Source organism: Heteronotia binoei, chromosome 12 (assembly GCF_032191835.1).
Source record: "Heteronotia binoei isolate CCM8104 ecotype False Entrance Well chromosome 12, APGP_CSIRO_Hbin_v1, whole genome shotgun sequence".
Classification (NCBI taxonomy): Eukaryota; Metazoa; Chordata; class Lepidosauria; order Squamata; family Gekkonidae; genus Heteronotia; species Heteronotia binoei.
The window spans coordinates 77,690,865-77,718,791 of record NC_083234.1 but is presented as its reverse complement, the minus strand read 5'-3'; the positions used below and the strand labels follow the sequence as shown (position 1 = coordinate 77,718,791).

Here is a 27,927-nt window from a genome sequence, read left to right as displayed (position 1 = left end):
CCACCTGTCTATGTCTCTAAGAACTTCTCACTGCCCAGCTTCCATGTAAAAAACCAAACCAAACACCATTTTAAGTGCAGGGTATGAGGCCCCTCGAGCTTGGCTAACGTCACCTTCTTGAGGAGGGCCTTCTTCTCTATTACCAAAAATAAAGCTGATGAACACACACTCTCTTGTAGGTAGAAGCAACGGGTAGTTTTACCCCCCCGGCCCCAGCCCCAAACAAACATGAGAAAAATCAAAATGTTCTTCCCTTCTAAAGAAGAATTGCAGATTTAAACCCCGCCCTTCTCTCTGAATCAGAGACTCAAAGCGGCTTACAATCTCCTATATCTTCTCCCCCCACAACAGACACTCTGTGAGGTGAGTGGGTCTGAGAGGGCTCTGACAGCAAGGTTATCTTTCAAGGATAACCTCTGCCAGAGCTATGGCTGACCCAAGGCCATTCCAGCAGCTGCAAGTGGAGGAGGGGAGAATCAAACCCGGTTCTCCCAGATAAGAGTCCATGCACTTAACCACTACACCAAACTGGCTCTCTAGAAACAAGCAAGAACAGCAAATACCCCTCCTTGTTGACAGTTGCCCCCTTCCCTTTTGCCCACCCACAGAAACAACAGCTGCCACTCCTAGGAGAGTCTTACTTGGTAACAGAATCTAGAGTGGAGGTTCTAAACCAGTCACAGTACAAGAGCACTCAGAAAGTTCTAGAGCTACAGCCAAGCTGGCTCACGGCATCATTCCTTTGAATGAAGACAGTTCCCATTGTTCTGCAATTTCAAGAGGCACTGGCTAGATAACTACATTTTCTTTTTTGGTGATACAGAGATTTGCACGCCTCTCTGGTTTTCTTTACTTGGCAGAACTCAGTTGGGGAGGGCGCTAATGTAAGGAGACCTGATGTAAATAGGTAGAGGACTGTTTCGCCTGCAGGCCTGAGAGTCTCCCCTCCCCTCCCCTCCCCAAACACACTCACACACACGCACACACGAGAGTGGCTCACGAGCACTGCCAACTGTGCCATTATTCCAAATCCTCCTAAAACTCTATCAGCATGACCGCAAATCCTCTTTGATACACACCTGTACTTTAAAAGCATCTCCGGTAATCCGAAGAGGTTTATCCGCTCCAGTCGGTAAAGGGCCATCTTGGATCATAATCATTTTCACGCCTGTTCGTTCCTGCACATGCAACATGCAGACAATGGAAAAGCAAGAATAAATGGAATGCCAAAACAGGCAGAAGGCCATGAAAAGGAGAGAGGGAGAGAAATAATAAGAGAAGCCCCAAAGTGCTGGTCAATAATCTGTTAAGCAGCTTGATCCACCTAGCTTGTCTTGACATCTCCATTTTTTAAAAAGGCAAAAATCACAGGAAATCTAGCAAGGAAAGACGCTGGTGCACCATTTTACTTTATAGGAAAATCCTCTCTTAGGGCATGTGGTGGGATCTTTGCCCCACAAAGCACTCTACCAAAAGTCTGCTGCAGTTCAATAGACCTGCCATCGAAAGTGGGGCTGAAGCACAGCAGTCAGCTTGCTAACAGCAACACGAAACGTTGAATGAAACCTAGAGCTCTTGCCAGTGACAGAGCGCTAAGCAAGGCAGACCTTCCTTCTGATCCAACAAAGTTCTTTATGTTCTTGAAGTACAAACTGACTGAGGCTTTGGTTATCCTGAAGCCAAGCAACTCAACCACAAGATCGCTAAGACTCCACCTCACACTTGCTGCTCACATTTGGTCTGCAAAAGCAGCACTGACTGAGGTTCTTTAACTAGAGATTCCAGGGGCTGAAGCAGAACCACCTGCAGGTGTCCTACCAAATAATTGGTACTATTATTATTATTATTGTTTAAAATGTTTATTAGCCACCTTCCTTCCTGATGGAGTTCAAGGCAGCTTACAACAATGACCAAATACACAAATACTGTACATAAAAAAATGGAAAACCAAAATTTAAAATCAAAGGTTAGGACTGGCTTAATCAAATACAGTCCTTAAAAAAACCCCTCTTCACCTGCCTCCTGAATTCTGAAAGTGAGGGGGCCAGGCATACCTCCCCTGAGAGGCTGTCAGATAATCGTGGGGCTCCCACCGAAAAGGCTCTCTCTCGTTTACCCACCACAGGAGCTTCTTTGATGGGTGGAGCAGTCAGGAAGGCCTCTCCCTGTGGTCTTAATTCCCCGGGCAGGAACTACGTTCTTTTGTTAATGGGCTGGATCCCGCAACTCCCTGCTGCCAAGTCCTCCTCCAACGGACGATGTTCTCTATCGATGCATTGGACAAAGCCTTGGTAGAAGGGAGTTGAAGGACCTGAACCCACAACTGTGTAAAGTGGTGATGCTCTGGTGGTGCTGTGGCAGAGTCAGAAAGCAACAGACTCTGGGTTAGACCTTGAAGATCTGTTCCTCTAGCAGAGGTGCTCTCTGGAAGAAAGACCTCCAGTGCCGGAAACCTCCTCCCCTCGTGGAACAGGCTCGCACGACTCAACCCTCTGCCTACAACTGGCACGGAGCATAAGCGCTCTTGTCTGCAACGGTGTGGAAGCAGAAGTGAGCTGGGGAGGAAGACACAACATTCTGCCCACCTGCAGCTGCTTTATCGTCTCCCCGCCTTTGCCGATGACCAGGCCTACTTTGGATGCCGGGATGAGGATCTCCTGGATTGTGCTGTTGCCGTCCACATCATTGTGGAAGCCGGGCCCGTTCCGACAGCGGTCCACGATTTGTCCCAATAGCCGCTTTGCTTGTCTTTGGAAGGGGGAAAAAAGCCATAAAGAGAAAACTCAAGGGGAAAAAAAACCAGCAATCAGACTACACTCTACCCATCTGGCTGGGTCTAGGCGAAATAACATCACTGGGATGCAGGAAGTTTGAGGGGGGGGGGGGAGAAAGAGAGAAAGGAGGAGGAAAGAGAAACAAGAAGGTAACCAGCAGTCTCTATGGCAACTTGGCTTTCTGGATCAGGCTTCCTTAGCACGTTTTAACTCTGGAGTCAGGGAGGAAGAGAAGATGACAAAGATGCAGAAGCATCTCATTTGTGTTTTGGAAAGGGCCCTCCACTTAAGCCCACCTTGTTAGACTTTCCCCTTGCTAATTTCAACCCCCACCCCACACACATGCAGTTCTGGAAAAATCCAGGGTCCCTACTTGGCCAGGGCTTGACTGCTACCTTCTACCTGGATGGTTGTTGACAGCTATCCTCTGTGCGCACCAGGAGAGGAAGAGAAGATGCCCATCTGGTCTGCTGCTGATCCTGATGGGCTACAAGATGGCCAACACTAGCCTCAGGGCAAAATAATCACTCTAGACCAGGGGTGTCAAACATGCAACCCAGGGGCTGAATCAGGCCTCTGGAGGGCTCCTATCAGGCCCCTGAGCAACTGGCTGTCATCTGCTTCCTTTCCCCTCTCTCTTGCTTCCTTTTGCATAACAGTTTGCTTTGCCAGACTTGCTCAGCTGCACAGGAGCTCCAGAGCAAAGCCTCCATTTTCTCTATATTCTCTATATTTCTCTATATTCTCTATTTTCTCCATTTCCCTTGGGGAGAAAGGGGAGGGGAGAAATAGTTTGCTTTGCCAGGTTCTCTCAATCGCACAACAGAGCTACTGAGTCAAGGTCTCTCTTCCTTCTACTGGCTGAGGCTTCTCCCCTTCCTGGTCCCCTGGGGAAGGAGGGAAAGAGTCAGAGCTGCCTTTGCACAGTTCCCTGGATCACACAGGAGAGATACAAAGAAAGCACCTTTAAGAGCAGCAGGTGCTAATGTTTTAAGCATGTTTTAGTTTAAGTTTAAAAAAAGTATTCATGTTTGTCTGTGTTCACATCTCCACTACCTGGCATTGCATTTTATGACACGCATGGCCCAGCCTGACAACGTCTCATTTATGTCAGATCCAGCCCTCATAACAAATGCCTTTGACATCCCTGCTCTAAACCCCAGGAACACAAAGTCTCTTGGTACTTCCTGTCTGCCTGGGTAACACTGATGGCTGGTAGAAGTAAACAGGAAATGCATTTACATTAACTAGAATTGAGAACCAGTGGGCCAAGGAAGACCCAGGTTCGAATTTCTGCTCCACCATGAAGCTCAAGACCATTCTCTTGAGGGGTTCCGGTAGGGATAAAACATGAGAAGGGAAAAGTACATACCCTACCCCCTAAGCTTCTTAAAGGACGGGCCGGATACACATTCCCCGAGAATAACGGGCCAGGGATCCTCGGTGGAATGCCGCCAGTCTTCAGCACGAAATGAGGGCCACCCTCAAGATGCACAATAGGACACTTGTGGGCCCACAGTGCCCTGGGCAGGTTGTGCATCCAGGATTCTAGGACATGGCGTGGATGAGGCAGCCAAAATTGTAGGCCCGAGCTTTTTGCTACAGCAAGGTCCACAGGCTTTCCTGCTCTGGTGCGGGAACTTCCCACCCTCCCAGATGACTGTACCACTCATGCTTCCTGCAGCCCGGGGTGACCCCCAACACACTGGAGTCCTTCCCCCCCACACTCCTGTGCACAGCAATCCCTCGTTGTAGGCATCTACCATGGCATGTGTAGAATAGTATAAAAAGCAGAGGGGTCATCCAACAAAACCTTCTCTTCCCCAGCCTTGGTCTCCTACCTGGCTCTAAAGAGCCAGCTGCGTAAGCAGAAGCTGGGCAGGAGGCCTGGGGCCTCAGTACAAGGCAGGCCTGGCCATGGAAGCATCCCCTCCCCCACCATCAGGCACACTTAAAAGAAATAATAAAGATCTTACAGCTTTTCATCATTTTTCTTCTTGCTCCAAAACATCCATTTACAGCAAGGGCAGGAGGGAGAAACCCACCTCAATAGTAGCAAAAACAAATTCCCCATATTGCTTGCCCTATAACATGCACCTGTCAATCCTACTCATTCTGCTTCAACGCTTGCAGAATTGCAGCCCTACAAGACCCTCAAATGCAGAAACAAAGCACACTTCTTCTTTTTTCTCTCTTTTTTAAAAAAGCACAACCTCTAAGGCCTGAGAATTTCAAGGGTTCTTCCATGATTTTTTCCCCCAAAGCACCAAAATGCAACTTTTTTTAAAAAAAAATAGAAGATTCTGGGATGGATTTGGAAAAAGCCCACCTACCCCAAAGGCCGGGGGACAGAAAGAGCCGCTCCGTTTTGTTAAGTGGGTTCCTGTAAGACTGAGGCTCGTGGCTCCAAGTCCGAGTGGGGAGATCCTCAAAAAGGCTTGGGAGAGGCAAACCCGGCTCCTGGGAAGGGGGAGGGAGGAAAGACTGCCCCTAAAGTTTCTATAGGGCTAGAGAGAGCGCAGAAACCCCCCACTGGGCTGCCACGTGATAGGACCTTGGGGAGAACCCAACAGCACGCGGGCGGTGTTGTGCCAAACCCATGGTGGTGATCGGGGGATTACAGACATGCACGGACCAAACTAAAAGATCTGGGCAAGTCTCAAGCGGGGGAAAGGCGGGGGGTGGGTGTATTTTTGCTGCAACTACCCAAGTTTATTCAGGTGCTGCCGACAGCGTTTGGGACAGTCTTCTTGTGCCCACGTTTAGATAGAACTGGGAAGACTGCAGGGGTGGAGGAAAGGGCACAGTCAGGGAATCCAGTCTTGTAAACAGCCACCAGCAAGTTCACCTGTGGCGACTTGCGTATTTGCTGCAGGCAACCAAACAGAGAAGGTTCCACGAAGCGCAAGAGAGCTCGTTTTTGGACCGTTAACATGGACACTGGTTGGCAGGACTCTTTGGAGTGTCTCACTCCCGTGTCACTATTTACAAGGCTGGTGCAATCAGACAGGCCTCAGGTGCCCTAAAAGCATTTTTCTGAAAAGACCGGCCTGAATTAGGAAAGGGAAAGAAGAGGGTCATATTCAAGGCAGCCTTGAACAGGTGAACTGTCTTTTCCAAGAGGCTTTGGAGAAGAGGGACTGTTTGGCTGGGCAGGGGCCACTCCTTTTTTGTAGGGGCTAAGCGGGAGCAGCAATGCAGAGAAGAAAAGTGTTAAGGTGTGCCGGGGAGGGGAGAACAGAAGAGGGAAGAGTAAAGAGAAGAGAAAGGAAGGAAGGGGCTTAAAGCAAATAACGCATTTTTAAAAGACTCACTCGATGCTCTCTGGTGTCCCAGTGAGCACACAGGGTCTCTCGGCCATGCCGCCACTGTCTACAAAGACAAAGAAGAAGATGACGACACATGTATGGGGGCCCATATCACAGTTCTCAAACTACCACCCTTTGCCAAGCTCGTGATTTGCGTTTTAATTCAGACTTGCAGCCTGGGTTGTAGGTTCTGCATAAACAGAACCTGAGATTGGCACCATAAAAAGCTCCATTCTGCACCTGGTTACAGAGTGTGCAAAACAAACCATTTTTGCTTAAATGTTTTTGCTTTGCATAATTTATCTGCTTCTTGTAGCTATGGGGGAAGGCAACCTACATGGGGCGCTGAATCCCAGAGCCCCGCTCCCCCACTAGGCAATCACAGCTGGACACCTTTCGTCATGCAGAGATTTCAGTGGGCACCAGCCACCTGCTAACATCGCCAACCCCGTGAGGGCAAGAAAATAGCTTACGAGTTTAGAGTGTGCTGGGATGCTCAGTTCTGCCCCCAACACAGAGCTCCTGTGCATATCCAGAGCTGCAGGAAAACCAAGGAGAGCCCAACAGTGCTAAGAACTCAGTATTATCAATCCAGCAAGATAGGCCACTAGGCTCAAACGTTCACATACCCATGGGCTCCTTAGACGTGACATTCCCAGGTGACCTTAGGCAAGACCCTTTCAGACATATGGCTGAGCCTGCTTCCCAGAGTAAGAGAATTAAGATGTGGAAATGTAAGTACAGCCTCTTGAGTGCTGGGGAGAAACAGTAGGAAGCTGCCAAGCCAGACCGCTGGCCCCTCTCATCAATTCTGATTGGCAGCAGCTCTCCATGGTTCCAACTAAAGAAGGTGTCATGAGCCCCCCAGGCCTCAGACTGGGCTCCCACTGGTTCCTCTTTGGCTCCCTGGATGGCCCTGTGGATCCCTCGGCACTGTAGCTTCTTCCTTGTATGTCTCTTAGCTTCTGAGCTCAGGTCTCCTGGCCTCTCTTTCGCTCTACTCTAACTCCAGAAGCTACCCCAGCTCAGCGTCTGGCTTTCCTAAGCCTTGCTGGTTCCATGACTCCACCTCCAGCCCATGCCTCCCCCCAGCTTTCCAGGGCCCAGCCAACTTGCTTCTCCTCAGCTGGCTGCCTCAGGCTTCCACCTCCAGCCCACCACCTCCCCCTGAGGCTCCTGGAAGTCAGGGTCCTGCCCCTCCATCAGTGGCACATGCTGCTTCTGGACCAGCTTCGTTTCCTTTGGATTGGGCCTCCCAACACCCGTAACTGGAGACGCTGGGGACTGGGAGCTTCCGTAGGCAAAGCAGGTGCTCAGCACCTGAGCCACAGTCCCTCTCCTCTCTCCTATCATCAACCAGTGATGTAAAGTCTATGTGCAAAAGGAAACACTCATTTCAAAGCGGAATCCACAGGCTGTTAACAGTCAAGAGCGTTAGATAAGTCCTGAAAGTATCCGGGTTCAAATCTCCCTCTCAGGCATGGAAACTCACTGAATGACGCTGGGCCAGTTGTGCTCTCTCTCTCCGCCCTGCAAGGCTGTTGTGAGGATAAAGGCAGCTATCTGGAGAATTTAGGGGGATAAAACCCTAACTGCGAAAGGAAAAGGCCTCCACTCATCAAGAACCATTCGGAAGTCCCTGAAGGAAGAGCACTGGAGTCCCAGGAGATCAGGGAAGAGAGAAACCAGCAGTTCAAGACTGCATGTGCAGAGCATCACAAAGTGGTCTGGGGACCTCGTGGTAAAGAAAGAAGTAAAAGTAAAGGTAGTCCCCTGTGCAAGCACCAGTCGTTTCCGACTCTGGGGTGACGTTGCTTTCACAATGTTTTCACGGCAGACTTTTTTTTTACGGGGTGGTTTGCCATTGCCTTCCTCAGTCTTTTACACTTTCCCCTCAGCAAGCTGGGGACTCATTTTACCGACCTCAGAAGGATGGAAGGCTGAGTCAACCTTGAGCCAGCTACCTGAACCAGCTTCTGCTGGGATCGAACTCAGGTCGTGAGCGGAGCTTAGGACTGCATTACTGCAGCTTTACCACACTGCGCCACGAGACTATTGAAGAGGCAGGATATAAAAAGCAACAAAATACACAATATGCACATCAGGGACAAAGCAGACACCATTGCAGAAGAGGGATCCCCTCGTGTGACAGAAGGGAGAATGCCTCCCTCACACTGGAGCTCACTGTCCGCACTTTTTGTAAGTTATTTTTAAATATAAAAACAACTGTTGCCCAATAAGCCAGAAGGAGTCCTTTTGGGCAAACAAAATATTCTTTAAAAAATTATTCAATGATGCGGGCCTTTTCCTGTCATTTACTTTAAAATAGCTATCCCCCCCCCCAAAAAAAAAAAAAGCTATCCAGGGCTTTCAGCAGCCTTTAGGTACAGAGGTGAACACTTGCAACTTCCCTTCTGTACCTGCCTCAAGCATCTACACACCCTCAATGAATGGGAGCAGACTGGCCGCTTAAATTTCCCAGCGGGCTACTGCTGTAGACAACAACAGGTGACTAGTTTGTAGCACTGCTGGGCCACTCCGCTTGGCTTGCTCTGGAACCATTTTAACTTTCCTGCCAGCCCCTGCCAAGGATCCCAGAAGCAGGCGGGCAAAGACACCCCCACACCCCTCCTTCTGGATCAGAGAGTTCCAACTAAAGACACCCCCGCCCCCTTCAGCTTCTCACCCAGCCCCATGTTCAGAGAACCTAAATGCTCTCCACATGGCAGCAAGTTTTTTAAAAGACTTCTAAAACTGGCTTTTTCCCCACTGCACTCTGAAATGTCTTTCAAACCTGTTCTCTCCAACTACATCTCCTTTCATGGGTCCATTTATCCTCTTTTTGAATGGAAAACTGGTGCATTTCTTTATTTATTTTAATGAAACCTCTCGCACTCAATGTGAGTTACTTTCAGAGCTCCAGTCAAGAAGAGAATCATAAATCTGACTCCATCGATCAGGGATGATGTTTGCCACAGCCACTTAAAGACACATCCTGCCAGGCAGCTGGATTGAGTGGCAAAGCTTTTTTCCAGCTTGAAGGCAGTTCATGCTTGAATTCTCTGGAAGCACCCAGGGGTTCAGCTCTCGCAGCCTGCCTGGGACCAATCTCAACCAACGCCCTGGGCAGACACCCCACGCCTTTACTACCCAGCTGAAGGCAGCAAGGGCAACCTGCTCCACAGGTAGGCAACAGAAGGGGGAAATCATCTCATACCTGGAGCAATCTGAATTTTGCAGCCCGACTCCGCCTGGATCCGGGAGATCTGCTCGCCGCCCCTGCCGATAACTGAAACAAAATTCAGGATTTAGTCATCATTGCTTTCAGAAGAGCAGAGCAGGTTTCGACTTATAGTTATCCATCAAATGCGGTCACAGCTTACTCAGCTCTGGCTCTGAGGAACGGACAGAAGATCTGTCCTGACCAATGACTTCCTTGTCCAATGAACTGTCTAAAAACACCCCACCATATACATTGCAGTGGCTGCTGTGGATTGACTGCAGAGGGTCAATGCACCCTCATCTCTGCAGGAGAAAGGAGAACTTCTTTGGTTAGCCTTTCCACTCCCACTGGACTCTGCTCTGGTCCTGCCAGACCAAACTGCAGCACACAGAGAGACTCCAGTGGGTGTGCTCTTTAATATATGGGGATATTTCCTGGCATTATGGTCCTTGGGATGATCACTGAGGGAAAACCAGCAGGTGGAAATAGCAGGATATGAGGACAAAGGCAGCTGGGGGGGGGATCTAAGAACCTGCCTGATCACTACAATCATCTCTGGAGGCTCTGCTTTGGATGCTCCCACCTTCTGATATTAGGTGGGTGGCCACCCACGAGAGGGCCTTCTTGGTCATGGCACCAAAACTCTAGAACCCCCTTCTCTAGGGAGAAGCATCTGTCCCCTTCTGTTGCTGTCTTCCGCCAGCAGGTGAAGACCATATTGTTGTGTTTGAATTTCCCTTAATGGTCCCTCCTTCCTCACCAGTATTTAAATTATGCTTTGCACATTATTCTAACTCTGTTCTTCAGCTATTTTAATGATGTGAGAGTTTGCAGCCAGTTAATTTTAATGGTTTTTAAATATAATTTCATCACAGATGTTTTAAATTGTCAGCTGCCTTGGCGGCCTTCGCGAGGGCAGATGGGCAGGAGACACATTTTGCAAATAAATAAAAGTGAAAAAAGGTCTTGCGGGAGGGCGAGGGACTCTGAAGGCAGGGCAGGCAAAAGGCGCTTTCAGGGAAGAGAGCAGGGCAATGGCAACACAAGCTGATGGCTGGCTACAAAGCCCACCCAAAATTTGGTATTACCAAAAGGTTAACTACGGGGGGGGGGGGGGGTGCACAGAATGAAAGGAGAACTCTTCAGGGTGAAGAAAGCACTATGAAGGTAACAGGCTTTGGCCAAGGACAGAGCTACTAAGATGGGAAGCAAGGTCAGAACCCGCCTGGTATAGAGGCAGTGATTTCCGATACACTCAAGCTGCAAAATGCAAAGCAGGGATTCTGTTAATGCCCTTATCTCTGGAATTCCAGATGAAGAAGACTGCAGATTTATACCCCCTCTTCTCTCTGAATCAGAGACTCAGAGCGGCTTACAATCTCCTGTATCTTCTCCCCCCACAACAGACACCCTGTGAGGAGGTGGGGCTGAGAGGGTTCTCACAGCAGCTGCCCTTTCAAGAAAAACTCCTACAAGAGCTATGGCTGCCCCAAGGCCATTCCAGCAGCTGCAAGTGGAGAAGTGGGGAATCAAACTCAGTTCTCCCAGATAAGAGTCTGCACACTTAACCACTACACCAAACTGGCTGAACTGACAACGTGGTGCTGCCTTGTTCCAAATGAGCATCTCAGTGCAGCTAGTGCTGGCTTTAACCAGCCACTACTGTCTCCAGAGAGAGTCTCTATCTCAGCCCAGTCATCAGCATCCTTTTTTTTTGGAACTAGCAAGGACTGAATTTGAGAATTGGGGTGTGCAAAGCAAGTGCTCCCCCCCACCGCCCGACTTCCCTCTCCTGCAATTTCCCATACATTCACCACCTAGGCAGAGTTATTAGCAAAGTTTGCCATCTGGCTCTTTAACTGCAGGTCACTGTAGCTGGCAGGAAGTAACTAAATTATCCTCAATTGATTTTAAAGTTCACACAGGGGGGAAAAATGCATTTTCCCCACCCAAAATTGCCTCGTTTTCAGCAGCACTATTCAGGCTCATACTGTTATGCCGAACAGCTACCTATCATAATACAGATTAGGCTGGAGCGGGAATAACCATTCAGCAGGCCCCGCGTGCAGAAAAGGGGAAAATCGCCTCCGCTGGAATACTTACTGAATCCTACCATCTTGTCAGGCACTTTAAATTCTTCAGTTATTACTGCCCTGAAAAGAAGAGAAAGCAAGACTCATTATCATGGAGAGAAATTCTAGCCTTTCCACAGACGGTCGTGGTCATGGAATACAACGCTTCGGAAGCTCATTGAGTTCCAAGATGCTGAACCAAAGAGAGAAAACTCTCACACCACACAAGAAGGAAAGGAGCTTTTAGCCAATGAGCCAGTCTTGTCCTCGGAGGCCAGCCTTTGTCTTCGAGCACACTTATGGAAAAGAACAGGGCAGTGTTTCCGAACCTATGAGTCAGGATTCAAAGTGGGATGCAGGCCAACATTCTTTAATGTCCCCCACCCGTTCCATTGGTCTCTTTTGTATATTGGAAACCAAGATCAGGCCCTGAAGACATTGTTCATTTTTTCTTCACTGCATGTTCAATCAAGTGAAATGTGTCCTGATGGTCACTAGACTGAGTGAGAACCTGAGGGGATATTAGAGGGAGGAATGGAGAAGGAGAGGGTGAGCACCTCCATCTGCAAAGGCTGTGCATGTCAGAATGCCCCTTGCTTGGGGTTCATAGTGGAGGCAATTGTGCCCTTTGGTTTCTCCAAAACATCTGGACAGCCATTGTAGAAAACAGAATGCCAAACTAGATGGGTGCCAAAGTCATAGTTTGCCACGGGTGCAAAAAACCCCTGAGCTAGTTCTGAAAAACGGAAACTTTATAGAAGCAGCTACACAGAGGACGTGGTTTCTGCACCCTGCTCATGTGTTTTCCAGGGTCATCACTGTGCCAGAACAGAATGTTAGAATTGATGCAGTCCCAGGAAGGCAATACTGACATTCCAGCCCCCTGCCCCAAGACCACACCCCCACTGCTTTTTGCACCTCTTTCATAAAAGTATTTAACAAAAACAGCTGTTGCTGCAGAAACTGGACATTTGTTCCTTAAACGAATGTCTGGACATCCAGAGTACCCCCAAACACACTTAGAGGAGAATAAGAGTATGGATTTCCTTTAAAAAAAATAACCTGAAGTGAATCTGGCCAGGACTTTGTCCATGAGAGCTGGATCTCGCTACAAAACTGAGCTGTGGACCCACAAGTCTCAGGTGCAAGTATTGATCCAGGCAAAGGGTGGTCTCATCAGGGAGGCCAGCCCTCAGACCACTACTCTATTCCTTCTTGCAGTTGGGGAAGGAAGCACACCAACATCCATCTATATGCAAAGGGCTGAAATGTTAGCTGAGTTTCCAATAGCTTGTAAGCTGTCTCAGGCAGGTCCCTGGAGAGGTGGCATATAAACTCAATAAGCAACCACCCTGAGAGCTGCCCCGATGAAACAGGCCAAAAAAGCCCCATCCAGACCAACATCCCACTTCTCACTGGCCAAGGTCTCCAAGAAGCCCAAAAGCAGACAAGGAGACAACAGTCCCCCACCCCATGACCTCAAGGATGTAGTTCCACTATTTCTTGCACCAGCAAAAGTCAAAGTCCAGTGAACAGTGCACAAGTCCTAGCTGCTTAAGGGGGCTTCAGGCTCCCCCTGCCCCCGCCAAAAGCCACACAAGCAAGCTGTATCTGGGGACCAGAGAAGGCAGGCTGCGACGGGATGATGAGGATCTACCTGGGGGCGGGGGGGACTGTCTTAGCAGTTCCGAGCAGTTCTTGGGAGCCTGGCACAAGATGCTGGAATGGATTTCTCGGATGCAACTGACTGACAGAGGGGCCTTTCTTCAGGAAGAGGACGAGAAGGAGGCTTCCTCTGTCATACAAGATTATGAGGAAGAGGAAAGAGCCCTCCATCAGTGGAACAAATTTACAGGCTCTGACCCACCAGCCTCCCACTTCAGCATACCCTGTGCTCAACCTAGCCTGCCAGCCCTCGCCTCTCTCCTCGAAACGCAGGCATGTCTGAGGAGCACAGGCCAAGAACTTCAGGCTGCAAAGACGCGAGCATTGGGGGCCGGGCGGGGAGAACTGAGCCTTCGCAGTTTTCCCACGTCCTCAACCTCTGACTTCCTAACACTCTGGTACAGATGGGCGGATCAATAAACAATTAGAAGTGATCAATAAATAATAAAACATAACCCACTGCTTACCTTTGATGTACCAGGGCCCCTAACTGGTTACCTACTGTGGCAGAGAAGAGAGAAAAAAGAAAAATCAAAGCATTAGCACGGATAAACTAACTTCGCCTCTATAGAAGAGAAGAGTTCTTACCATTTCCATCAAGGGAAAGAAAACCCCCCAAAAAACAAACAAAAGGGGGGAAGAAGGAAGCAGCGGCGGCAGCAGCGGAGGACTACAAACAGCAATTTAGGTTCGGTGGCTGAAATGAATGCGTTACATGGGACGAAAACAGGAGGGGATTTCTTGATCAACAACAGCCTAGAAGCAAAGTGTCCAGCTGAACACAGGATAGGAAATTGATCCAGCTCACCCTCATGCTGAGAGGCACGGGAGAGAAGTCTGCCCCCCCCGCCCCCGCAAATCCCTGGAAAGTGTGGCACCTCCTCTCTCTCCCCCGCCCCAGCCTGACCGCCACAAAGCAATCTTCCCAAATTAAACCCAAAGTAAAAAAGATCAAGCGGATTGGTATTCATTAAAAAAAAATAAAAATAAAAGAAGAAGCCAAAACACAGAGATTTGGGGAGATTTTAGTCTAATCAACAAAGCATTGAGAGAGGGCTTATGACATACTTCTCTGGGTTTCTCTTATCTGTGCTCCATGGAGCCAACTTAAACGAAGACCTGTTAAAGGAATAGGGCGGTTAAAGAACCGTGTGCCACCAAGTTGCAGCCGTTATCACATTTCTACTCAATAGGACCGGGTTAACATCCCCACATCTGAATGCCCCCAAATGCAATATGTGCCATCTTCCTCCCTGCCCTCAACTACATTAACCTCTCCTGTCTTAGGGAAATTTAAGTGTGTGTGTCTGTGGGGGGGGGGACACTCCAAAGGAAGAAGACATCCTTCAGAAATATGTGCACAGGGGAATGAGGGAGGACAACTGATCAGACATGGTCAAACGTTTGTGCACCAACTAGATGAAACCATTCACTTCTGGTTGGTGTGAAAATTCAAAGTGCTGGGGTGGGGTGAACATCTCTTCCCTTTAAAAGCTTTTTCTTCCACACAGAAATGCTTGTGGGGGGAAGAAGTCTCTTTTAGGACAGTCAGAGTTGGCTACTTTATTTCACTATGAGCTTTCAGGGGTCACACAGCCCATTTTGCCAGATTGCTGCCATCTTGAAATTAGCAATGTAACAACACGAACCACTTGAGAAGTTGAATTTTGAACATTTTCTTGATTAAGCAGAGTTTCCCATGTTCTGTGAAACCATCTAAGAAGCATTTCTTAGAAGCTCTTGGTCTTGATTCCAGAGCCCACATTATCTTTATAAGAACGTAAGTGTGGCCATGCTGGATCAGGCCAACTGCCCATCCAGTCCAATGCTATATCACACAGTGGCCCAACCCAGGTGTCCTCAGGAGGTCCCCAAGCGGGGCCAGAACTCTTGAAGCCATCCCGCTGAGGCCCCCAAGCACCAAGAATTCAGAGCACATCACTGTCCCTGACGTAAGTGTTCCATCTTTATGGACCACGAGCGCAGGACCTGCTAGCAGGGAAAGGGAAGGGTGTTTGCGGAAGAAACCCCTGTCCTGCTGTATATGGTGATCGTGCAAGATACCTTTTTGATTCAGAAAACCTTTAGAAGCTGATTCTTGAGATTTTTCTCAGTCTAAGGACAGACTTCCTTGACCTGGATAGCCCAGGCTAGCCTAATCTAGTCAGATCTTGGAAACTAAGCAAGGTCAACCTTATTAGGGTTTGTAGACTCTTTCGGGATCAAGTGCCGTGTTCTACTGGAGAAAGTTTTCCTTCCAGACGTTTCGTTCTCAGCTGCGGAGAACATCCTCAGTGGCGTTGCAGCCGGAGCAGGCGCTCAGACCTTCTTGGCTGCTGTGCATTGAGTGAGTAAGGTCAACCTTGATTAGTATTTGGATGGAAGACCACCAAGGAAGTCCACAGTTGGTACCCAGAGACAGGCAATGGCCAACCACTTCTGACATCTCTTCCCTTGACCACCCTATGTGGCTGATGCAAGTTGGCTACAGCTTGACAGCACTTTCCCCTACCAAGATCAGATTACAATCTAAGAGAACCAGGTTCAAAATTCCCACTCTGCCATGGAAGCTTGCTGCGTGACCTTGGCCCAGTCACTCTCTCTCAACCTAACCTACTCTTTCCAAAGGGGACTATGAAGAACAAATGAATGATGGGAATACAACAAATGCCACCCTGAGCTTCTTGGGGGAAAGGGTTTGGTAAAAATAAAAACATAAAATCAATATTGTTTTTGTGTCATGCAACTTGCCAACATTATGACTCTGGATCTTGCAAATCTGTTGTAGTGAGCAGCAGATCTCTACCTTGTCACAGGGAGCCTTCAGATTTGATCCCCATAAGCAGAAAGCACCGGAGTATGCAGAACAGTTCCACAGGATCCAAAGTTACGCTCCAGCAAGATGATATCACCCAAGGACAGAGAGCAGTCCCAAACAAGGAGGGGGAATGGAGTGAAACATTTCCTAAAATGCCTGCAGCAAACTGAGATTGCTCCAAGTGGCTGATGGCCCTCATTGCCCCAAAACTTTCCTGCTTCTTTTGAAAGCTGTGCCAAGTTACACATGTCCACAGCACAAGGTTCCCTCCTGCACGAGAGCTACACGAACACAATGCAAGATGCTCGCACACAAAAGAACCTCCACGGAACTACCTAATGCAGCTCACTTTGTCCGTGCAAGCTCTAGCTGAACATTACAGGAAAATGGGCCACTCAGATCTAACAACCAGTTGAAGTCCATTTCAATTACATTATATCGCTGAGGGGCAGAGAAGGCAAGTACCATGGGAAAATGAGCAAGCGGTGATTAGATACATTTTCTCAAGCCACGCTCTTGGCTACCTATTCCTTTTGACCCAAAACGAAGTGGCCACTCCGGGAATCAATGTGGGGAACAAACATGAGGGACATGGTAAGTACCGCAAGCAAAGAGGGGGAAAAACACAGCAACTCTCCGATTAAGCATATGTGGCAGAGAAATAAACACAGACGAGGAGGGCTAATCTATTTCTGTTCTACATCAATAGCTTCATAACAGTCCAAGTATCGACCAAATACATATGTTTTTATTACTCTCCATCTCAGAGAAGGGGACTGCTGCTGTGCTATTGATGCCCAGATCCCCCCCTTCGCAGGGTCGTATTGTGAGGAGAAAGAGCCTCTTATTGGCTACTTATCAATGCCAAAGAACCGGTGTGGGACCGGAAGGCTACAAGCGGCCATGGCGCAGGCAACCAAGGAAACAAGAGACAAACTTGCAAGGCGACAAGGGAACCTGGTGATGAGGCACACTTCGGTATTCCATGGGTGCAGACTTGGTCTTTGCCACTCAGCAGTTTCAGCAAACTCTCCATGGCCCCACTCCTCCTGCTTAAGCCTCCTTCATCTTCTCTACAACACACAAGTTATGCCTGCCCAACTCAGCTTACTTGTTGCCCTGACAGTCAGAATTTTTACCACCCAGTCTTCTGCTTGCTGTGGTTCTTCTCCCACCCACCCAGCGATGGGGCTAATGTCACCAGTGATAAAATAGGAGTTCTACTACAGTGATCCAAGCAGAGACACCCCAATACATTGTCTTCCCTGAGTTATTCCTGGAGGGACATTCTGAAGTTTTCACAACGGGTCTCTCCGGCTCCCAAGACCTGGCAGCTGGACTCTGTTGCCTCAAGCCCACCTCTTAAAGCCCAGGGGTCTATCGCCAAAGCACGAAGCATTGGCTGGGAGTCCACAAGGCCCGGAATCCCTGTCCTCTGTCCCAGTGGAGAGGCAGAGGTGTTAACCATGCAAGCTGGGGAAGTCCAATTGCGCAGGTGCACCTCCTGCCTTCCAAGGAGAGTTTCAGGCCAGCCACAACGATGACAAGCAGCTGGATGAAACCGGCACCCACTGGATGGACCTGGTTCCACCTGATGCCACCAGGCTGACTGGAAGGGCATTTGAGGGAGACACAGTTGTAGCCCCAAAAGCTCATTGGTGCGGGTGGTGGGATTGGCTCAGGGGAATAGTTGCAGGAGGAGAGGGAATAAAAGACAGAAGGGTGAGGAGTCGAGAAGGAGAAGCTCAGTCAAGGGATCAGGCAGAAAGAGACAGAGAGAGAGAGTCCGGTCTGAAGTTTCCTCTGAGACTCGGGAGAAGGGCTGCAGGTGCTGTTATGAACTTCCTTCCTCGAGAATTCTCAGACTCCTAAAGCCCACCGATGTAACTTCCTTACCCTGAAGGTCTTTTCTCCCAATGAGGGGAGCTCAAGCAACAGAGAAGTTGACAGGGTTGTATCCAAAATGAGCTTTCCACTGAGTGATGGTACTTTTGCCAGTGCGGGGGGGGGGGGGCAATTCCCCCAGTCCACTGTAGACTTGCATACTGTGTTGAATACACTCCTGGAGCAACATTTCAAAGGGTCAGTGGGCAGCAGCAGGGAAGGGGAGGTGGGAATACTCCATTTTCCTATGCTGGACTGCATGCAATGCCATCTATCACATTTTCCATCTTACACTTCCTTCGGAGCCCAGGGCAACACAGATGGTTTGTCCCTCCTCCATTTTATTTCTGAGAATATTTGTGGGGCAGCAAACCCAAAGAAGCTCCTCACATCGTACTTCAACATGATCCCACTTATATCCCCCAACCATTTGCCGTATCTCAAGGCAGGAGACACAGAACATGCCCCTGCTCAACCTGTTAAGCAAAATATGTGCTATCAGGCAAGCTTCACAGCTGACCATGGATCTGAACCCAAGGCTCTTTAGCCCATGTCCAAAATAGCTCTACCCTACCACAAGGCAGTAGCTCTTTGACAAAGCTGAAGGCGACAGGAGTATCCTACAGTGCATAAGCCAGTTTGGTGTAGTGGCTAAGTGTGCGGACTCTTATCCGGGAGAACCGGGTTTGATTCCCCACTCCTCCACTTGCACCTGCTGGAATGGCCTTGGGTCAGCCATAGCTCTGGCAGAGATTGTCCTTGAAAGGGCAGCTGTTGTGAGAGCCCTCTCCAGCCCCACCCACCTCACAGGGTGTCTGTTGTGGGGGAGGAAGGTAAAGGAGATTGTGAGCCGCTCTGAGACACTTCAGAGTGGAGGGCGAGATATAAATCCAATATCTTCTTCTATCTTCAATAAGATCCCACAACAAAACTGGTGATATTTTTAATGAAAACATTATTAGCTCTCCTTCCAGCCAGCCACTGGATTCCCACACCTTGTCAACAGTGACATCAAGCAAGCATAATGGCACAATTGTGGTTTTTCTTGGTCACGATTAAATGGTATGGCTGAATACTAACACCATGGGTAATCACTGACGGCAACCCAAGGTGTGAAACCATGGTGTGCCTTCAGTTGTGGTGAAGTATTGCAAGGCACCAAGCAACTCATGATGAAAGCACATCTCCCTACACAGTCAAAATGAATAGGTAAAGTTAAGCTTAGCAAAGCACAAGACGAAACCTCTGGCGTGCTTGGTATTTTGACCAGTGTTAAGTATGAACAATGCTAGATATAGTTAAGCTTCAGGTCTGTCCGGAGCTGTTGCAGCGGAATCTTCTGTGGATATCTTAGTTTGGGCTAGCTAAGATACAAACAAAATTACAAGGTGTCAATTCAGCCTTTCCTGAAGGATATAAAACCTCTTAGAAGGAAAGGGAAGTGAGGCTTGGATGCCACATAGCGCCTCAAAACATACTTGGGAGTATGCAACAGGCAAGAGCCGATGGAAGGCAGAGCAGCACAAAGAGAGCTGAGACAGGAAGTTCTGAATACGCAGTGGGTGCTTTCACACAGTGACTGTTTGCAAGTAGATTTTGCTGTTTTTACACAGTAAAAATGCAGTTGCAAAGCACGTTATTTAGTGTGTGTGAACGCACTCAGAGAGAAGCCTGGGGTTAAAGTCATGATTGATACATTGATTGAGCCATAGTTGATACATTCAGGTTTGTGAATCCCACTAAACACACTGGGGCTGACTCCCAGGTAAGCATGCCTAAGAATCCAATTCAAAAACTATCCCTCCCCTCTCTTCCATAGTGCAAAACCCAAACAGATCCACAGCAAATCATCCGGACATAAACCAGAGAGCCTCCCACAGAACCATGAGACTGCCACATACAATCTGAAAGCTCCTTTGCCGTCAAATGAGCCCATTTTGATCTGAAACCAGAGTGCCTAATAGAGAAGCAAACTGAGGGGCACGGAAGCGAAGGCAGCCAGAATGCATATGGCCGTTTTACAGCCCAGGCAGAAGAACTTCCCATCAGCCTGAAATAGGAGAGGAGGGGCGGCTGAACTCACAGGCCACGCTCGTGCTACACCACCACCCCCTCCACTTCTATTGAACACAATTTAGGTATAATGGCAGTCATTTTACTGCAAAATAAGAGAAAGTACTGCATAAATCAGTCCTATTTCCCATCAACGGCCTCTGCCACGCAAACCTCCCCAGCCAAACTACTCCAATCCAGCTGCTGCTTTTTCCTTAACTGAGTTTGGCCCTAACAAAAGGAGGGAAAAACAAGGCAGGTGTATTTTTGTCCACATAAGAAAACAGCAACACTCATAGGAACATAAGAGAAGCCATGTTGGATCAGGCCCATGGCCCATCCAGTCCAACACTCTGTGTCACACAGTGGCCAAAATTTTTATACATACACACACACACTGTGGCTAATAGCCACAGATGGACCTCTGCTCCATATTTTTATCTAAACCCCTCTTGAAGGTGGCTATGCTTGTGGCCGCAACCACCTCCTGTGGCAGTGAATTCCACATGTTAATCACCCTTTGGGTGAAGAAGTACTTCCTTTTATCCGTTTTAACCTGGCTGCTCAGCAATTTGATCTCCCATGCATGGGACATGACCCATCCGATGCATTAGGGTTGGGAATTTAGCATAATCCACTGTCCAGTTGTCCTGACAGATCTTCTTTGAAGTAAATGCAAGTCGAGAAAGAGGGTAGATGTCTCTCTTACACAGAGAGTGATTCAAATGTGAAACTTGCTGTTGGAGGATGCAGCGATGGCCACAGGCACAGAAAGCTTTGAAAGGGGACTAGACAGATTTGTGGTGGAGAGGCTGATCAATGGCTACTAGCCACAGTGACTATCCAGAGCCTCCCCATTCAGGGGCAGTCTCTGAATCCCAGTCCCAGGAGGCAACATCAGGGGAGGGACTCAGCCTCTATACCCTGCCATTCACTCTCCAGAGGAACTGGCTGGCCTCTGTGTAAGACTAGATGGATCACTGGTCTGTCTGGACAACACAGGTCACTAGTTTGATGCAGCAGGGCTCTTCTTATGTTCTTTTGTTTCTAACTCCCACATTTAAATGGCCAGTAGCTGCTGGTGGAGGTATCCACCTCCCCATACCTTGTGAGAGCTCTACTCACTTTGGGATTAAATAAGAGAACATGAGAGAAGCCATGTTGGATCAGGCCAATGGCCCATCCAGCCCAACACTCCGTGCCACACAGTGGCCAAAAAACCAAGCGTCATCAGGAGGTCCATCAGTGGGGCCAGGACACTAGATGTGGAAACAATCACACAAAGCAGTGCTAACTCAACAGCAGACATCCCATCATGCTGGGAAATCTTAAGAGACACAGGACAACCGATATCCTGCCTCTGGAATTTTGACCATTTCTTCTCTCTTCAGATTTCAGAGCGGAGGATTTTGTTCAGCGTGGGGTATTGCACCACGGAAATATACACTCAGCTGGATGGTCACACTTTCTGAGATTGGCATAAAACTTGGACACTCAAACAAGGCCCACTGGTGTATTGGTCCATTGGTTACAGTGTGCAATAAGGACTGGGGAGACCTGGGTTCAAACCCACACTCCACCAAGAAGCTACCTGGGCAGCCTTGGGCCCGTCGTCCTCCCTCAGCCACAGAGAGTTGTTGGCAGAGCGAATGAAGGTCATGGGGGCATGATGTCCACAGCTTCTTTGAGGAAGGCAGAGACAAAAATGGGACAGAGAGGACCCGGTGTGAGATGCAGAACTTGCCTCACAGTGAAGGCAGCACAATCACCATTTCAGAGCCTCTGTCATCCTCAGGTGGTGGGACCGCGGGCCTGAACTTGAGTTGCAGCAGGTTGGAAGTACTGCTCTGTGAACCTGGTAAAGCCAGTTTCATGTCTACCATAGTAACAGTGAAGGAGAGTGTTCAACTCCTTTACTGAGCCTCTGATTCAGAGAGAAGGGCGGGGTATAAATCTGCGGTCTTCTTCTCCTTCCTGTGCCAGAAGAGGGCTTCTGAGGTCTGAAAATGCCAAGTGCTTAACCAAAATATTCAACAGTCTCAAGGGTCTGACACTCCTGGACAAGACTGCTCCCCTCAACTGTGGCACCACTCACTACTGTCACAACCTTTAAGATTCAACGCACACACTCACTCAGCCAATGTGCACTGTTAAACTCTTAGAGGCAGTGTCCTCGTTCCCTCCAGACTCCACAGAAACAGGGTGGATAAAAATAAATGTGTGTGTGTTTTTTAATGGATTTTTAAAATTGTAGAGCTTGTAAAACTGAACTTTTTAAACAGGCCTATAACAACTAGGAGAGAAGGCTGCCGCTTTCATGCTACTGGGCAACTCCACCAGAAGGACCACCAACAGATAAATTGTATGCTCTGTAGAGCACCAATACTTGGTTTTAAATTGTTTTAAATTATAACTGACTGTCCTATTTTTTTATATTTGAAATTGAGATGTTGGTTTTTATAGTCGCCCCGAGTCCATTTGGAATGGGAGGGATATAAATGGAAAGTAAATAAATAAAATAAATAAATAAATGAAAATTTAATTTTTTTTTTAAAAAGTGCTTTTGGAGGAAAAAGTTTTTCCAAAGATAGTTTTCTATTTAAGATATAGTCCAAAGGTTATTCATCATGAAATAAGGATGCTTTTTTAGTTATGTACCGTGAGACTGTCTATTCATGCAATGTTTACATTTTTTTGGTAAATGAATTCCATTAATCCATTCACAATATAATGCTTTCCCAGAGGTTTCTGTAAGATTACTTTGGGCAGTTTTTCCTATCTAGACTATAACAGATGCTTGGTTTTGCAGTTGTCAAAACTGTGAATCTGTTTCTGCAGAGATAACATGCCACGTCTTCACAGCAAAAATGCTACAAACTAAACATACAGAGTTAAGAGACCTCAGTCCTACCGATCCCTCTCAAAATCTATGCACACAGAACCAACCTCTTGTCTAGGCTTCCCAATCCCCAGCTCCCAGCGGGGGATCCCCCGTTTTGACAGGCTTCTCCCCGCCCCCAGCCAGCTGGCCGGCGGGGGAAGCCCCGCCCCCACAGTCATCTTGTAGTTTTAGAGCTCCTGCAGGTTTAGAAATCTGCAAACAATTTTTAAAATGTGTGCCTTTAAGGCTGAGCAGGAAACAGGAAGGGCTTCATGGGAAAGGATCAGTAACAGTTTCCTCAGAGAACGGCCCCTCCCTTTTGCTTTCGTTTTCAGATCAAGTAAAGTTCTGCAGGAACAAGACCCAGTAAGTATTTGTGTATGCGAGAGAGGGAGTGGGCAGGGGATTCCCTGGTTTGGAGGCCCTCCCCCCGCTTTAGAAAGCGTGGGGGGGGGAGGGAAATGTCTACTGGGCACTCTATTATTTCCTATGGAGAACGATTCCCATAGGGAATAATGGGGAATTGATCCGCGGGTATTGGGGGCTCTGGGAGGGCTATTTTTTGAGGTAGAGGCACCAAATTTTTAGTATAGCATCTAGTGCCTCTCCCCAAAATACCCCCCAAGTTTCAAAACAATTGGACCAGGGGGTCCAATTCTATGAGCCCCAAAATATGGTGCCCCTAGCCTTCATTATTTCCTATAGAAGAAAAGCATTTGAAAAGGTGTGCTGCCCCTTTAAATGTGATGGCCAGAACTCCCTTGAAGTTCAATTATGCTTGTCACACTCTTGTTCCTGGTTCCACCCTCAATGTCTCCTGGCTCCACCCCCAAAGTCTCCTGGCTCCGCCCCCAAAGTACCCAGATATTTCTTGAATTGGATTTGGCAAACCTACTCTTATCTCTTAAGCGCTAAAGTTCAAGAAGTTCGGTGAATGTAAGATTGTTTGGGTGGAACAGCTAAGATGTTAAGAGCTGTGAGGAGGGAGGAGCAAGTAGTCCAAATGAAAGTGAAACTTTTTGAGCAGAACACTCCAGAAATCTAGACATCTTTATGAGCATAGCCTCACAGAAGTGTTAGCAAATACAAGAGTACACATGTTATGTAATTTTATTGTTTGAATTAAATAAAACAATTTTAATTGTTATTGTTATTATTTTTTTCCTTCCAATAAAGAACAGAAGAAAAGTTGTCCAGATATGAATGAATAACCTATTAAACTGGAAATATTGCAATGATTTCATAATTCTCTATATAACCAAAAGTAACCTGGAAAGTTGTTATACTAAAATGAAACCTTCATCTGGGTTGTAAGTAGTAAGACCAGCAAAAATTAGACTTTATGTATAAACCCATGATTTAAGTCAAGTCTTACTGACTAGTGATTTAAATCAAATCCACCATGGAACACCTGCAAAAAACCAGTAACCAAAGGGGGCAACTAGTTTAGGTGACTTCCACCATCTTAGCTGGGATTGTACTCCATTTTGCTGGCAGCAAACCTGACACAACCCACAGGGTCATGCATATGAGGCAGTCCTATAAGTAGGCACACACACACCCCTACAGCATGTCAAAGTTCCCTCTGGGGCACGCAGGGCAAGCTTTATCAAAATTGCTTTTCTACTTCCCACTTGCCTCTTTCAGGTCACCAACATACACATGTGCTACCCTTTTCAGCTTGTGGGCACCCTTGGAATTCTGACACCGGTGGGGGGGCACACACACCCTTCTTATGGCTGCCGTTGATGGCAGAGCCAATGTTAAAAGGTCAGGGAGTGAGATTATGTAAAAAATCAAATAGTAACTTTCAGATTTCAGCTAAAAGCCCTGAGTAACAGAACACCTTTTAACATTAATATATCATTTTAAAATAATTTCTTCAATACACACAGCTTACTTTCAGTCACAGCCAGTTCTTGTGCTGAGGGGGCAGCTGTTGCTGAAGCAATTTTTTAAAAATCCACACAGCCAATCACATGCCCTACTAAGCAAAAGCCTCCCTGATCTTGCCAACTCTCTGAAAACATTTGGTGGCTATCAGGAAAGGTGTCGGCAGTCCCCATAGTACCCAGAGGCAACATTTTGGGGACCACTGGGCTACTGAAATTTGAAAGCCCATAGCTTGCATAAAAAGGTAAAGGTAGTCCCTTGGGCAAGCACCAGTCGTTTCTGACTCTGGGGTGACATCGCATCACAACGTTTTCAAGGCAGACTTCTTACGGGGTGGTTTGCCATTGCCTTCCCCAGCCATCTACACTTTCCCTCCAGCAAGTTGGGTACTCATTTTACCGACCTCAGAAGGATAGAAGGCTGAGTCAACACTGAGCTGGCTACCTGAACCCAGCTTCCGCTGGGATCGAACTCAGGTCGCAAGCAAAGCTTGCACTCTGTGCCATGGGGCTCCCCATAGCTTGCATACTTGCTGGCAAATATGAGATCTGAAGGGAGTGGGAAAGTGAAAATCAGATTTGTGAGAAGACGAATGGTGGAGCTTGAGATATGAGCACGTGGCACTTCTGATACCGCTAAAGACCACTGGTGCTTCTAACTCAGTTCTGACTCCTTTGACTGGCAGATAATCTTCAGGACCTTAGGAAGAAAAAGGCCTTTTTCAACACTTTCAGCTGCAAATTATGGGGAGTGAACTGAAGATCTTCTCCATGAAATGCACAGTGCCCCACTCTCTGCTAAAGCCCCGCACTAAGTCCTTTTGGCAGCTCCTTGAGAATAGCATCATGGAAGTGCAAGTGAGCATCTTTTGAGCAACACAATTACTACTGAGTTTTGGTTGATTGTTTCAAGGAAAGGCAGGCACATTAATTGAAACTGAGGCAAGGGAGAGAATCAACGTCACATTTCAAGCTCCATTTCCTGCCCACTGCCCAGGTCAGTTCCACAAATTCCAACCGCTGCAAGACACAGATTAAGGCAACCTGAACAGAAGGGGGGGAGGAGGGGAGATATAAACCCCTGCCTTAGGAAAGCTCTGAGAACTTGTTATGATCAGAGTCGCCCACGGCTGCACCTCAGATCCATAATCTTCCATCAATCAGCTGTCTGTTTGTAGAGATGGAGAGGCACAGAGTTATCCCAGATACTGAACCTTGTTGTCATTCTGGCCATTAGGAAGCAGGATTGAGAATACGCAAGAGTGACACAGACAAAGAGAGAAAGAGATTTAAGGGTTCATCAAGGCAAGGCTCTCCCTCCTCCCATATGCCAGCCAATCAAGGCTACCTGTAACACATAAACACACAGACACAACCAAGCTGCAAAGACAGTGAAAGAGAGAGGAGCTGGCTAAGCCCAGGTTACAGTGGAGGATTTAAGTCAGGGATCAGCAACCAGAGTCTCTGAAATGTAAACTGGCCCAAAACAGTTCTCCATCCCAAGGGCTGAGTTGATAATATTGAGCTTGATAGTCTGGCTCTGTAGAAGGCAGCTTGGTGTGTGATTGAGCACAGTGATTCACTTGAATTCAGTGCCTTCTAGCTTTCCCCAGTGTAGACATAACAGAACAGGGGCTGCCCATTGTGCGCCTTCATCAGTTATGCGGCTGAAAAATGGAACCCAATTTCCATACTACTCGAGGCACACCTCATATCTCAGATGGAACCTTGTGCCCAGTCTGCACAGTCTTGTATACGTCTCATATACCTGGGAAGGATATATCGGCTGTAGAAGTCTCTCTGGGACGTCCTCTGCCTTCTCTTTGGACTTTAGGAGGTCTTTCGGACAGTTTGGTATAGTGGTTAAGTCCACAGACTCTTATCTGGGAGAACTGGATTTGATTCCCCACTCCTCCACTTGCAGCTGCTGGAATGGCCTTGGGTCAGCCATAGTTCTGGCAGAGGTTGTCCTTGAAAGGCCCATTAGGAGGTGGGCCACAGCTCAGTGAAGGAGCCATGCGTTGCTCACGCGAGTCCCCAGGTTCAGCCCTTGGCATCTTGAGCCAATCTCCCCACCAGCATGTTTCCATAAACCATCTCCAGAAGCAAGTACAGGGAAAACCCTTTACCTGGCTGAGATCTTGGTGATGAGAAAAGACTGGCTATGTGGGCCAGTCCTCTAGCACCATGGAAGACACCTCCATTTGCAGGAGGGCCTTGGCTGAAGGGAAGAAGGCCAGCTTTGCAAGAAGGCCTCAGCTTCGGCCCCTGGCCTCTCCGACGAAAGGGTCTCAAGGAAGAGGGGCCCTGCTTACCCAAGAGGGAGCTAGAGGAACCAAAGGTTACATTCAGCACATTTTCTACGAGCGTTGTTGGTTCAACAAGTCACGAATAAGGCAAGAGTGATCTAAATTGGTCAATAATGAGGGGGTAGGCATGTCCCTCTTTGCCAGAGCTTTCAAAAACCAAAGAAAAGTTTTTGCTGAGTTTTGTTTTCTTGAGTGAATTTAAATAGGCATACTGCATACAAATGTAATAGGTATATTTCGCACTGATTTACTCTGAATTTTAACTCGCATAAGAATAACATCTGAGTCCAGTGGCATCTTTAAGACCAGCAACGTTTTATTCTGGGTTTTCATGTGCACACAGTTATACCCAGTTATTACCCAGCATTACTCTGTTGGTCTTAAAGGCACCCCGGGACTCAAACTTTGTTCTGCTGCTGTCAGACCAACACAGCTACGCACCTGAACTCACATAGCTAGACAAGTTTGTCATGTTGTGCAACAGTGTAGCATAGTGAGAAAATGTGGGGAGACCCAAATTCAAATGATGACATTCATTGCATGACTTTGAACAAGGCACACCTTCTCAGTCTGAACAACCTCACACAGGACGCACAGACCAACAAATACTGGGGTGGAAATCAGGACTGCCTGTCTTTTCAGAGGAACAGCAGCTATTCATTGGTTTCCTTAACTTCTGAAAAATAATTATGACTGTAAGGAGCTACAAGCTGCTGCCCCATGACTTCCTTAAGCACCTAACAGCTGGCAAACAGAAAATTGAAAACAGAACCCATCTGCACCGGGGTTAAGCCAGAAAAATTATATTACTAGTATACAGAAATACTTGTAACTCCATGCTACCAAGCAGACAATTTACCTGCATATGTCTAGCAAAACAGCTCAGAAAATTCACATACCCACAAAGGAATGAACACGCTAAAGGGATAGGAGGTCACTTGCATATTTAGCTGAATTTTGTAATAATGCCTACAAGTCAGAAGCTGTTTCACAGCATGGGGTTGCAATTATTATGGCTACAACATGCAGGAAATGTACTGCAGTTTCAC

The 27,927-nt window shown here is 47.8% G+C and overlaps 1 protein-coding gene across 8 annotated transcripts in view; it reads right to left on the bottom strand.

Moving 5' to 3' along the window:
• FUBP3 (far upstream element binding protein 3) overlaps window positions 1–27,927 on the bottom strand; it is an 84,742-nt gene that overhangs the window by 33,934 nt on the left and 22,881 nt on the right. For 3 of the 8 annotated variants that reach the window (XM_060250445.1, XM_060250444.1, XM_060250449.1), the window contains exons 4-10: window positions 14,111–14,161; window positions 13,510–13,543; window positions 11,409–11,458; window positions 9,300–9,371; window positions 6,089–6,146; window positions 2,586–2,748; window positions 1,080–1,178 (exon numbers count right to left, since the gene is read on the bottom strand). In XM_060250445.1, coding sequence (XP_060106428.1) covers window positions 1,080–1,178; window positions 2,586–2,748; window positions 6,089–6,146; window positions 9,300–9,371; window positions 11,409–11,458; window positions 13,510–13,543; window positions 14,111–14,161 — 527 coding nt within the window. The remainder of the gene's footprint in view (window positions 1–1,079; window positions 1,179–2,585; window positions 2,749–6,088; window positions 6,147–9,299; window positions 9,372–11,408; window positions 11,459–13,509; window positions 13,544–14,110; window positions 14,162–27,927) is intronic. The other 5 variants (XM_060250446.1, XM_060250450.1, XM_060250447.1 and 2 more) reach the window with 3 other exon arrangements.